This window comes from Vombatus ursinus, unplaced genomic scaffold (assembly GCF_900497805.2).
Source record: "Vombatus ursinus unplaced genomic scaffold, bare-nosed wombat genome assembly UNPS02014832.1, whole genome shotgun sequence".
Taxonomy (NCBI): Eukaryota; Metazoa; Chordata; class Mammalia; order Diprotodontia; family Vombatidae; genus Vombatus; species Vombatus ursinus.
In genome coordinates, this window is record NW_020954610.1 from 515,917 (window position 1) to 530,290 (window position 14,374).

The 14,374-nt window shown below is 37.4% G+C and overlaps 1 protein-coding gene across 2 annotated transcripts in view; it reads left to right on the forward strand.

Annotated features, from left to right (window-relative positions):
* LOC114026015 (Golgi membrane protein 1-like) overlaps positions 1-14,374 on the forward strand; it is a 106,066-nt gene that overhangs the window by 26,308 nt on the left and 65,384 nt on the right. Inside the window, exons 1-3 of one of the 2 annotated variants that reach the window (XM_027839591.1) lie at positions 983-1,106; positions 3,347-3,495; positions 5,908-6,087. In XM_027839591.1, coding sequence (XP_027695392.1) covers positions 3,367-3,495; positions 5,908-6,087 — 309 coding nt within the window. In that variant the 5' untranslated portion in view covers positions 983-1,106; positions 3,347-3,366. Of the gene's footprint in view, positions 1-982; positions 1,107-3,346; positions 3,496-5,907; positions 6,088-14,374 lie in introns of those variants that run through there. The other variant, XM_027839590.1, reaches the window with a different exon arrangement.

Consider the following 14,374-nt stretch of genomic DNA (forward strand, 5'->3'; position numbering starts at 1 on the left):
TTCCCTGCAGTATGACATGTCATCTAGTGATGGAAATAGGTTTCTTCGGCCTTTCTTGTGGCAATTCAAATATCCCACAATGAAGAGAACTATACTAGGATAGTGGTAGTAGAAATAAAGAGAAGGGAACATACGCAAGAGATATTAAGGTGTCCTGGATAGGATTTGGTAACCAATTGAATATGAGGAAGAGGAAGAATGGAAGAGAACGTTAAAATTATTAACATGGGAGCGCAGGTAATAGTCAAGTCAGGAGGAGAAGCAGATTTAGGTAGAAAGATAGCAAGCTTGTTTGGGGATATGTTGAGTTGGGAATCCTTAGGGTATGGGCCCAGGGTTGAATTGGCCTCTGAGGACAAACCCCAGCTAAATTACCAAGATGCTTACTAGCAAAAAGTTGGCCATCATGTTTTGATTTTTTTAAATTTTCATGTATTTTTTGGCAATAGCCACTGGGTTCCTCATCTGTGTCCATGGAGAGAAGGGTCTACATTGATTATCTCATGGATTTTTGAAGTATTAATGTAAGAGGAAAGATTGGGAGAGAAAGAGAAAAGAGAAAGAGAAGAGGAAAGAAAAAGAGTAAAGAATGCTGGGTGTAGACCCAGAACCTGGGTTTAAATACCAGTTCTATCATTTATCATCTTATCTGTGTGATCTGGGGTAAGTTGCTTAAACTCTCTGGGCCTCAGTTTCTCTTTTGTGAAATGAAGATGTTGAATCAGAATCAGAGATGCCAGAAGCACAGTAACCCACAACACTCCTGAACTAAATTAAAACATAATTGGTAAATGTTTGACAAAATGGGCAAAAATACAATTAGATATAGATAATATTAGTATGTGGCTTTCTTGGTTAATATGTTAATAGACATCCTTATGTGTGCTTTAGTGACCCGTGTTTCTATTTGAGTTTGACAAAACTGAACCACGTGACCTCTAAGACCTCTTCTAGCTTTCAATACGTAACTCTATGAGCCCTAAGTCCTCAGAGGCCCAGGGACCAGCGCTGGAGCTGTCAGACCAGACTACAGGAATATTAGGGCATCTATAGCCACTGTGGGGAAAAAATCTGCTTCAAACCTGGGCTTTATTTTTGTCATGCAGGTGAGGATCATTTTCTTTGTTGGAAAAGGCTTGCATTATAGTTTTAGAAAACACTTTCAGTTTCCAGAGGAGACTAAGAGAAAAAGAAAGAGAAGTAGTTACGAAAATGATTCCCTAAAGAACGGCAGAGTAGGTTAAGGATGTAGATATGGAGTGTAAGAAAAAAACATTCTCAGAGGGAATCTGGTTTGCCCTGAGTACCTGAACATCAAAGCAACAGCCCTGGGCAACAGGAGGGAGTTTGAAATATTTATGAAGGGCAAATGGAGGCCAAAATATTGCTTCAACATTTCCTCCTCTAGTCTCTCTCTTAAATAAATCTTGTGTTTGATTCTCAAGGCCTTGAGTGTTTGGCAGATAATTTGACCTGTTTCAGGAAGTTCTGGAGAAGGGTATTCTTGGTAGCATGGCATAGGATAACTAGCTAAAAGATAGGATAGGGGTAGGACTGAACTTTTGATTTAATGGTATGGGGAGCTCCAGGAAGAACAAACTCCTTTCACTAACATAGGTTGGTGCCTTCTCTACAGCTTTTAGTCTGAGAGTTACCCAGAGCCCCAAGGGCTTAGGTGACTTGACTAATCCTACTTACCTTGCTAAAACTCCATCCTGAGCTTGGTCCCATAAACAATAGAAAAAAAAGAAACGTGCTGGTCCTGTAACAAATGAGGAGTTCCAAAATCCTGTTCTTGCTCGTTCAGTTTTGTAACCCTTTCCCTACCCTTGCCCCCTCACTCCTCCTGCAAGCTGGCCCACCTTGCAAGTGGATATTTGTTATTGTTACTTTTTAATTAGAGTCATTTGAAATACTTTTTATTTTGAGACTTTTTCAAGACTTTTATAACTTCCTTTAAAATGATAGCAAACACTTCAAAATATCAGCCAGCCGTAGCTTACTAACTTTGGAAGGGACCTTTGGGATCATCTAGTCTGACTTTACAGTATAAACAACTGAAGTCCATACTGGACATCATATTTGTGGTTAAACTGCAAATATATTGGCATATTCACTAATCCTTGATGCCTTCCCTGATCATGTGTTTTTAAATTGCCTTGTATTTATTTATCCATGCATATGTTGTTTGCTATAATAGGGTGTGAGCTTCTTGAGGGCAGAAATTTTTTTTTTTATTCCCTAAGACAGGGCCTAGAACTTAGTAGATGATTCTTGAATTGAATTGAGTTCTCATACCAACTAATTCTTAGATTTTTTTAATATATTAAGATTTTTTTTTAAAAACCAACATTCCTTCCTTCCCTTTTCCTTTCTTCCTTTCCTTTCCTTTCTCTCTCTTTCCTGCCCCTTGCTTTTTCACCTCTTGTTTTCTTTCTTTCCCATCCCCTCCTCTCCTTCCTTTTTCCCGTCCTTCTGAAGTGACCATTGCATTTTGGTGTGATTGTCCCTCAAAGTCTGTTATAAATTGAAATAAGGCACACTATACTATTACATAGCACACAAGACGGTCTTCTACTGGGAGAGTAATGAATGTCAACTATTCCGTTTAGCTTGGCAGGGATTGAATACGGCCTAGTGGTGAAAGGGCATAATCAGAGCCAGAATGCCTTGAATCTCTCCTTGCTTCTCATGCAAAACTCTTTTCCTATGACCTCAGCTAAGTCACATACCTTCCCCTTCCACAATTATGCCTTGTGAATGACAGGACTGTTATTGAGAGACTTGTTCCTTACAAAGTTGTTCAGACTGACAGATGAAAATCCTTGTCTAAGCAAGAGAGTAGCAGTGATTTGCACAGTGAGATTCCCATGTTGCCTTTGAACAGTATGGTGTCTTCGGTTGTCTTGAAAAATGGTTTAAGCAAGCATCATTAGTAAGTGTGACTTGTTAGTGGTTATACTCTGTCCTGTGCTTATAAAGAACCAAATCATAAATGTTTCACTGGAGAGTACTGAGAATTTTCTTACTTCCAGGGCTGTAACTGGTGTGCTGGAGTAGCCAGAATCTGGATGTGATATCAGCCTGAGCATCTTTTTTGCTGTGTCTGTCTCCTTGCTTTCCCAGACCTTTTGAATCCTTTGTGGTTCCCAGAGAAAATGTCAAACTTCCAAAAGAGGAAATGGGGCAGGCCTACTGAGGCAAAGCTTCACTGTCTCGTACAAACAGTGAAGAGCAAAATCTTCTATTAAGCTGGATGGCACTTAAAATATTAGTGGTAGCTAGGGTATAATATAATTCCCTGATGATAATGATAAAGATTTATTCTTTATTTTTGAATCCTTAGGTTCCTGCACCTGAATTGAGATGATGGGTCTAGGAAATGGGCGTCGGGGGATGAAGTCACCACCTCTTCTGGTAGCGGCTTTATTAGCCTGTGTCATCGTCTTGGGTTTCAATTACTGGATTGCAAGTTCCCGTAGTGTGAACCTCCAGGTAGGATACTTGGATTTTTCTTTAGAGGTTGTAAAAAGCTTACAGTTGCAAGAGACCAGCTAGTTTCTTGCCTTGATATGTTTAACAGGCTTCACTTACTAAGCTCTGGCTTTTTCTCTGTTGGTTTAGGAGAAAGCTGTAGTGGCCTGTAAAAAATTCTGCTGCAGTGCCAAGCCCCCCTCCCCTAGCCCCCCTTGGGTTCAGTCTTGGCTCTGTCTGTGTAGACCCCTCCCTTCTCCTCTCTTAACACACGGTTTGTGCCGAATTTGCTTTCAAGCCAAGCCACCCCGAGCACTTTTCCAGGAGAAGCATATGTTTTGTCCAACCATCTCAGCCCTCTGTGAGTCTTCTCAAGATTTCTTCTCCAATTTTTTTTCCTTGCCACCCTTTCCCACCACTTGGCAGTTCTTCAGAGAGCCATGTTAAGTGGATATTGGCAAGAGTAATTGCCAAGCTGTTTTGAATATAAGCCAGTCCCAACTTTGCATCTTTTCCTAGCTTTAAATTGGTCTTCAGTCTTTGAATTTAAGTGTAAATTGGGAGATGATTTTGGAATTATTTTGAATGGCACATATGTGTAAATATGTAGATTAATATATTACACACAAATATATATTTAAATGTTCATTAGAAATTGTTGAACATCAATGCAAACAACCAAAGTTGCTTGGTAATTGTTTATGTGTAAATTAATTTTAATGCATACATAAAAACTCATAGCACTTTTTCAGTCTTTTCCTCCAAATCCCCATCAAAATTCTTTGTTTATTTTTATTCACTTTTCATTGTATGATAAAGGTTAATGTCTAATTTTTATATAGTGCTTATTATGTTCTAGGCACTATGCTAACTGATTTACAAATATTATCTCACTGATCTTCACAATATCCCTGGGGGAGGTAGCTACTACTACTATTATTATTATTATTATTATTATTATTATCATTATTATCCCCTTTTTACAGTTGATTAAACTGAAGCAGACAGAGGTTAAGTGACCTGTCCAGGGTCACACAGCTAGCTGGTAAGTGTCTGAGGATAGATTTGTACTCAGGTCTTCCTGACTCCAGGACCACCAGGACTCTATCCGCTGTACTACCTAGATCCCTAGATCATAGTGTATATGCCATACCATAATATTTCATTAAAGAAAATGATCGTTTTTTTGCATTCTTCATATTTGTTGTCCTTAATCACATAATAATATCCATTTACATTACCGTGTCACAATTTTTTTAACTTTTCCTTCCTCCCATTTTTTTGGGGGGGAGTCTGGACTTGTGATTTCATTGGTGTGAGGCAAATGCCCTCTATGAATGCAGATCAGTGATTTTTTTTTTTAAGTGAAGCAGTTGGGGTTATGTGACTTGCCCAGAGTCACACAGCTAGGAAGTATTATGTGTCTGAGGCCGAATTTGAACTCGGGTCCTCCTGACTCCAGGGCCAGTGCTCTATCCACTGCACCACCTATCTGCCCCCAGATCAGTGATTCTAATGCAATTTATAATCTTAGACAATTACCAGGGGTCTTGAGAGATTGGCTAGTCTAGAGTCTCATAACCAGTTTGTGTCAAGGTGGGGCTCAAACCTACCACACATCCTCCTGACTTTCAAAGCTTTCTTTTTCAATAAAGTCAGGTGAGATAAAAATGTAAAGTATCTTGCAAATATTAAGGTGATATACACACATATACATATATAGATATAGGTGTATCATATACACACATGTGTATATGTATTTCTGTATGGGTGTGTGTGTATGTGTGTATGCATGTTGTTATTATTATTCTTTTATAGGCTTATATATTTTTAATCCCCCAAATCTCTTACTACAAATGACATTTAGATCACTCCTATGTTGTTATGTTGCCTTTTATATTGCAGTCATTTACCACATATCACTTTTCATGTCCTTGAATTAAACTAGTTACTGTAAATGTGAGCTATACTATACTATTTCCCAGCATTATCTACTAACCTTAACTCTACCTTCTCCTAGGAACTCTTTTTCCAGATGAAGGAGGCCCTAGGGTAGATGGAATTTCTGACATCCTGAGCTCAGAATTCATTTTCCTGTAGAAAAACCATTATAAATAGTAGTTTGGAATAGTTGAAATGGGCCCCTGAACATTTCCATGTCAGTTACATTCTGAGTTAGACAGGCTTTTGTGGGATGGCCTAGGAATCTAACCATTTGTTTTCTGTGGGAAAATGCATTCTGAGCTCCAGATTATAGAGCTATAAATTAACTTTTAGAACTCAGTTATAAAGAGGGGCCTGTTTGTAGTGATTCTTTGGCTATTTCTGTTAAGTAGTTCGGTACATCTTACCTCTCTTCTATTGCTATTATTTCTGAGTCATTGTGGTCTACAGTGGTGACTGTTTGTCTGTTATATTTTGTTTTCCATTTAGACTCAGATCTTGGAGTTGGAAGGAAGAGTCCGAAGGGCAGCAGCAGAGAGAGGTGCCGTAGAGTTAAAAAAGAATGAGTTCCAAGGAGAATTAGAAAAACAACGAGAGCAGCTGGACAGAATCCAATCCAGACACAACTTTCAGATGGAGAATGTCAATAAGATGTACCAGGATGAAAAGGCAAGACCTGTTAATTTTTAGTCAAGTTCCCTTCCTTCTTTCCACCCTACCCCCCACCTCTCTTAGTGTTCCAATATACTATAAACTGTGGGAGTACAAGGGAGTCTTTGCATACTTAATTAAGCTTCTTGTCTCTGTGTAGTTTTTTTGGAATTAATAGTATGGCATTATTTTTCCCCTCTCTGTTATAGAAGGCCCTGAAGTGTATGCACTGTGAACTTCCTTGGGGAAAGAAATAATAATGCCTCAAGTAGAAGATAGGACATTTAATAATTGCTCAAGAAGGACATATGTTTCCTTCTGGAACTTCAGGATAATTCATCTTATTTTCCTTTTCCTGAAGGGATTAGGAATAGACCATATGTAACATTTTGTATATCTGACTTTTTTTTGCGCTAGACCCCAATGATGAGTGAAAATCCTCATTCATTAAACCATTTGAATGCCTAGCAATTTTGACATTAGTGATACTCTAGAGATCTTTTGAACCTGCGACCCTTTACAATCTGCAGATCTAGTATCTTGGCCAAGACATTTTACCAAACAGGGCCTCAGCTTTTCATTTGTAAAAATTAATAGTATTTTATTTTTTTCCAATTACATGTAAAGACAATTGAAGAATTAGATTTCGTGTTTGATCAGCTCCATTCCAGGTCCTGTTACTTAAGAGTACACTTCATTTTTATGGAAAGACCTGAATGTGAGTGAGTAAAGGAAAATCAAATGCTTAGAGAAATAATATAGCATAATTTGCATTTATAGTACTAGCAGCAAGTTACTAGTAACTTGTTAACTAGGAACATCAAATGACTTTATTTTTTAATAAAAATTTTTACTTGTTTTTCAATTTACAAGTATTTATTTTCTCCCACTCCCACTACTCATTCCATTAGTAGGAAAAAACACCCTGAACGTTTGTAACAGGTAAAATAAATTCCCACGTTGTCCACGTTCAGAAATGCACGTCTTGCTTAACATCTTGAATCTGTCGCTTCTGGTGGATGATGGTTAGGATGTGGGTAGCATGCTTCGTCATTCGTGCTCTGGAATTGTGGTCAGTCATTACATTGATCAGAGGTCTTAAGTCTTTCCGAGTTGTTTGTTTTTGTCATGTTGTTATTATATAAATGGTTTTCCTCATTTCACTCTGTTTTGGTTCATACAATTCTTACCAGGATTCTCTGAAATGGTTCCTTTTCTTGTTTCTGATTCTATTAGATTCATATACCACACTTTATTTGGTTGTTCCCTAATTGATGGGACACCTTTCCAGTTTCCAGTTCTTTATTACTTCAAGAATTGCTATAAATGTTTTTTGTAGCTGTGGGTCCTTTTCCTCTTTCTTTGATCTCTTTGGGATATAGACCTGTTGGTGGTACTGTTGGGTCAAAGGGTATGCACAGTTTACTAACTTTTAGGGAATAGTCCCAATTTTTTTTTCCTAGAGTGGCTAGACCAATTCACACAGCTCTACCAACAATGCATTAGTGTGCCTTTGTTCCCAGAGCCCCTCTAACAATTATCATTGTTGCCAATCTGATAGGTATAAAGTAGTAAGTTAGAGTTTTAATTTGTATTTCTCTAATTATTGTAGTGATTGGAGGATTTTTTTTTCATATAGTTGTTAATAGTTTGAATTTCTTCCTTTGAAAAGCCTGCTGATATCCTTTAATCATTTATTCATTGGGAATGGTAGATTTTATCCTGATTTGCTGATTGCATATTGCGTAAACTGTGTTATTTCTAGTTTAAAGGGTGGTTCTTTTTATTATGCAGTTTGAAGGTACCACACCTTCAAGGTATACCACACCTAGACTTAGAGTCTAGAAGGTCTGGATTGAAGTACTGCCTCTTATACTAATAGCTATATATGATCATGGTCAAGTCATTTAGCCTCAGAGAGCCTGAGGTCTTAGATCTTTAAAATGAGGATAATAGCAGTAGCACTAACTACCTCCCTAAGTTTGCTGTGAAGAAAGCACTTTGCATGGCTTCATGCAGGGGTTCTTAACTCTGAGGAGTTCAAGATAGATTTCAGGAAATTTGCGAACTTGTTTTTAAAAATATTTTGATAACTGTATTTCAGTATGATTGGTTTCCTTTGTAATCCTGTATATTGTATTTTATGCATTTAAAACCACTTTTCTAAGAAGGGGTCCACAGGCATCATCAACTGCCAAAGAGGTCTGCAACACAAAAAAGGTCACTTCCTCTGCCTTAAAGCATTTTAAAAGTACTAAGTTATTTTTAATTTCCAGTATAAATATTTCTATCCTTTTTTTGTGTGTGTAGAATAGTTTTAAGAAACCATTATTTCAACTCTTGCTGTTGTGAGAAGCAGAGAGCCCTGTTATTGTCATTCATGAAATTCTTAACTTGGTGAAGTGGAACCTGGGATTTTCTTATGCATATATACCTACCTAATGACACTCCCTTATAATGAATCATATAATATTGTTTTATCACCTGTTCTCTGGACTATTGTAAAAGCATCCTAATTGGTATCTTTGATTCTTCCTTCTCCAATATATTTACACATTTATATATATATATATACACACAATATATATATATACAATATATATATATACACAATATATTTACATTTGCTAAAGTAATATTCCTAAAATATAGTTCTTATCATGACACCACACCCCAAAAAGGAAAAAAAAAACAGACTTCATTTGGACTCCCTATTCATTGCCTCAAGAATGAACTAGAAACTCCCTGGTTTGGCATTTAAAGCTTTCTATAATTTGACTCCCATCTACCTTTGCAGACTTACTTCATATTTCCTTTGACATCCATTGTTCTGTCCAAACCAGACTATTTGTTCCCCAGACTAGGGGTCCAACCTCCCATTCCCAGGCATTTATACAGGCTTTCTGGTCTCCATCCCTTGAATAACACTTCTTCCTAACTACTCCCTAGTACAATTTTTATCTGGCATTTAGTCTTAGCTTCTTTGCTACACCCTGCAAAAAATCTTTTCTTATCTCCTCCCCCCTCCCCCAAGCTCTCTTTAATTACTTTATATTTGCTTCTCTGTGTGTATTTTGTATCCCCCATTTTCTCCTTCCTCTCAGCACCCAGGAGACTGTAAACTCCATAAGGAGAAGAATTGTTTCATTTTTGCTTGTATCTCCAGTGCCTAGCAAGGTGCCTTGCACATAGTAGGGACTTAATATGTGTGTTGAATCAAATTCAATGCAGTTATGACAAATATAATAGGTAGAAATAACATGTAAGATGGAGGGAAGGAACAAAGCCACTATGGCTTTGCAGGAAAAGAGAATCAGTGTTTTTTTCTGTTTTTTAGGCAATTGGGGTTAAGTGACTTGACCAGGGTCACACAGCTGGTAAGTGTCAAATGTTTGGTCTGAGGCCGGATTTGAACTCAGGTCCTCCTGACTTCAGGGCCAGTGCTCTATCCACTGTGCCACCTAGCTGCCCCGAGAATCAGTCTTAAACAAGGAAGGAGGAGCAGGAAGCAGGCAGAGAAAGATGAAGAGAAGGAAGGATGGTGATGTTTTCCTTATGTTGTTCATACCCCTTTCCTCTTCTAAGCTCCTGGAACTTTGGTTGTTGTTTCTTTGGTGTGGACATTTTGGAAGTGGAGGGACGTGTGTGTGTGTGTGTGTGTGTGTGTGTGTGTGTGTGTGTGTGTCTGTGTCTGTGTGTCTGTCTGTGTCTCTGTGTTGGATGATAATGTAGTTCCAGAGCACCTGGTGATTTTAAAATGACTTTTCCCACAATGGGCAAATCATTAGCTATCTCATGCAAGCATTTTCACCCTCTGCCCCCCACCCCCCTTTTAACATATAAGGAATATTTGGGATCTGAAAGGATATGTTACTTACCTTTTATCACAAATCTGGCAAGTGCCACAGATAAGGTTTAAATGAGGGTATCCTGACTCCATAATTGGTACTCTTTCCTGTACATCTTACTTGAATGTGGGTGGTAGGACAAATCCTACTCCACTTTTAAGTTCCTAGTTCATAGATTTAGAACTGGCAGGGATTTTAGAGGTCATCCCTTCTACTCTGCACCCCTCACCCCCTGATCATTTTATAGATGAGGAAAAGTGAGATCCAGAGAGATTGTGTCTTGCCCAAAGTTACACAGATAGTGACTGTCACAGTCAGGATTTAAAAATCACTCCTAGTCTAAAATTCCTTCCCAGGCCCAGTGAATTGTTTTATCTCTCTTCTTTTCTCCATGCAAACAGTGGACAGTACTTTCTTGTGAGTGACTTGGGCACATGGGCAGGAAGAACAGAAGGCATTAGCAGTCCAGAATTATTTGGCACAGAGAATTTGTCACAAGTAGATGAACAAAGCGCTGTTGATAATGAGCCATCTTCTGTCATGTAGATACAATTTTGTTTTACAGAACGTACCTCCTGTTGCCTCTATAAGGGATTTTATAGGGTTATTTTTAACCAAGGTGGTGTGTGTTTTGTTTTGTTTTTTTCTCCTGGCTTAAGTTTGTGACCTCTTTTAAAAAATTTGGAGACCTCATAAAGGATCTTTACATCAGAAAACGAATTATTGTGTCTTTACATAGTAAAACCAGTCCTTTATCAAACATAGATCTTTTGGAAAAAACAAACAAACCTTGTGTCTGCTTTTAAAAGTTTTTAATATAATCCCCTATTGATGAATTGTAGGCAAAATTACCCTGTTTCTCTTTTCAGTGGCCTTTCTGCCTTTCTGGAAGGTTCAATAGGTGCCACTGAGTTTCAGGAATGGAGATGTTGATGAGAACAATTGCTTCCTTATTTGCCTTGGGTGAAAGTTTTTCCTAGTTGGTTGTATGAACAATAGATACATTTATATGGCAAATTTCTTAAGTGTCTTTGGCAAATTGGTTATTATTTAGGCAAGAACATAAGACATTAACTTCTTTTCATATAGTTATCAAAATATTTTATATTACTACTCTTTTGTATTACCTAAAATAAATTTTTATTATAAACTTATGACTGTAGAATTTGATTTGGGACAGTCCTTAGAGATCTTCTTAGGGATAAGGAACTGGGTGCCTCTTGTCAGATTGCTCTCCAAAAAAGGAAACATCATTTTGACAAGAGCCCTGGATTTGATTTATTCAGATGTGAGACTCAAATCCAAGTTCTGAATTCAGGTCCAGAATTCTTTTCGTTAGGACATGCTGTGACTTAAGAAGGAGGTACCTCCTGGTTGTTATAATTTACTTGTCTCAGACAATTGGAGAGTTTTAACATTTTTTTTGAGTAATTAGTGATAATTGTTTTTGTCCCCGCTAGAATGGTATCCTTTAATCATTTATGTATTGGGGATTGGATAATAATCTTGTAAGGTTCTATCAACTCCTTCTAAACTCTTGTGTCAGATTTTTTTCAACTATGATTACTGCAAAGATTTTTTGCCTTAATATATTTTCTTTTTTATGTTGGATATATTGATTTTTATTGGGCAGGAACCCTGTCCTCCCTTTTTTTGGAGGCCGTCTGGGTTAAGGGACTTGCCTAGGGTCACACAGCTAGTAAGTGTGTGAGGTCAGATTTGAACTCAGGTCCTCCTGACTCCAGGGCCAGTACTCTATCCACTGTGTCACCTGTCTGCCCCCTTCATTTTTATGTAATTAAATGCATCTATTTTGTTTTCAGTAATTCTATTTTAGACCAAAAAATAAAATTCTTCAGAAATGAGATACGTTGTTGCTTTTTCATATTGTATAGGTTTCTCTTTTTTATATTGATCCATTTAAAATTTATTGTAATATGTAGTGTGAGGGGCACATCTCAAGCTAATTTTAATCCTGTTGCTATCTATTTTTCCCAATAATACAGTGCATAGGAAGAAGCTCGAGGAGGTCAAGGATGGAGAGGGGAAGGACAAAGTCCATAGGAATGCTGCCAGGCTGAAAATGATGAGATGGATGCCCAAGGTTCTCTCCTTAAATGGAGGATCTGGGAAGAGCTCTCTGATGTCTACCTTCTTCAGTCAGAGGGAGGCAGGGGGCCCAGGGGCAGGTATCATTAAAGAGTTATGACCTGATGACTTTTTTAAATCAGAGTCCTCTAGTGATCTATCTTATCAATCTTCTGAGATTAGGCTACATAAGTTATCTATTTCCCATTTTGTCAGTTTGTATATTTTATATACATCTTCCATTTAATTAAGGTCTCAAATATACCAGAATAATGCTCTTTGTAGTACTCTCTGATAGTTGTAGTATGTTTTTGTGTTCATTGTGATAGCTTCCTTTCATGTTTGAGTTTTCTGAGTTTTAGAAATTAAACTTGGTAACTTTTTATTATTTTTAAATAGAACCAAAGAGTATTTTTTAAAAGCTTGCCGTTTTAAAAATACAGTGTTATTGTGAAATGTAGTACATTATCAGTGCAATCAAACAAAAAATGAAAAGGTATTAAGATTTGGGAAAAAATAATGATCTAATGACAAGAATTGAAAAATAATTAATGGGCTATATGTTTATTCTTCTGAGATATTTCTTTGTCTTCTGCACTTGTTCTAAATTAAATAGGAATTAATTAAAAATTACTAAAGATATAACAATTCGAAAACCTAATTAGAGCCATTTTATTTCAAGGTGGCAAACTTAGACATATGCTCAGTTTTAAGTCTAGATTATTTGCTGCTCTTTCTACATTTTTATATATCAACCCCTAGCCTTTCCTTTAAGCTCTAGTTCCATATCACCAATTGTCCATTGGATATTATGAGCCGGTTGTGCCAGAGACATCTTAAATTCAACCTTACTAAAATTGAACACATTATCTTTCCCCTAAACCCTCCCCTCTTCCAAACCTCCCTATTTCTGTCAAAGAACCCACCATCCTTCTAGCATCTCAGGCTTATAATAGCATTATCCTTGGTTCAACTACACTTTGCCTCACTGTACATAATCGGTCAGTTGCTGGATCTTGACCTTTCTGTCTTTACAACATCTCTCAAATCCAGCCCTTTCTCTCTACTCATGGAACTACAGCCTTAGTTCAGGTTACCAATAGGTTATTGCAACAGACTCCTAATTGGTCTCCCTGCCTCAAGTCTCTCCCTTCTTCTGTTCATTCTTCACACTGCTAATTAAGCACTGATCTGACCATGTAAGTGTGCCGTTCATCCAAATCCAGTGGCATCCTATTTTTTCTAAAATAGACTAGACACTCCCCTGTTTAGCTTTTAAAACTTTGCATGACCTGGCCTCAGCCTGCTTTTCCAAATCCCCTTGGAGGTTACTTGTCCTGAACTCTATGATTCATGTAAACTGGCCTTCACTTTGTTCCTCATTTATTAACATTTCATCTCATTGTTTGATGCCTCTGTACTATCTTTCCCCCATGTCTGGAATTCACTCCCTTCTTACCAATGCCTCATAGTCCCTCTCTACCTTTATTTTTTATAGTTAGGAAAACCTGAATTCAAATCCAACCTCAGACACTTACTAGTTGTATGACTCTGGGAAAGTCACTTACCCTGCTTGCCTTGGTTTCCTCATCTGTAAAATGAGCTGGAGAAGGAAATGGAAAGCTACTTTAGTATTTTTGCTGAGAAAACCCCACAAGGGTTCACAAAGAGTCAGACACTACTGAAAATGACTAAAACAACAACAAATGATATTAATTATATGTATATTAAGTCATGCAATACATATTTCCTTATTAGCCATGTTGGAAGAGGAAAAAAAGGTAGGAAGAAAAAGCATGCTTCACTGTGCATTCAGAATTCATCAGTTCATGTGATGTGGATAGCATTTTTCATCATGAGTCTTTTGGAATGAATGGTCTCGGATCATTGTCTTGATCAGAGTAGCTATCTTTCACAGTTGATCATTGGCTATTGGTATTGCTGTGTAGTGTTCCTTCTCTACTTTTTAGAAGCAGTTTAAGTACCATTTTCTGGATTGAAGGCTTTCCTGATCCCTTGCGTTTCCCCTCATTTAAAAATTTTAAAACTCAGAAAGAAGATTATCGCAATGCTAATGCCCTTCTTTCCAAAATACCATTTAACTATATAGATATAAATAACTTTGTATTTCTGCTGTTTATTTTTATTTGTACTTGTCTTCCCCAGTAGAATGTAAACTCATTGTAACAGAGATGGTTTCATTCTTTGTGCTTGTAACCCCAAGCAGCAACTGGTGCCCAGCACATTATAGATACTTTATAAATGCTTATTGATAGATTGATAATCCTTAATGTTCTTTAATAGTGTGATAGGTTCAAGTAAGTGTGTGTGTGTGTGTGTGTGTGTGTGTGTGTGTGTGCACATGTATC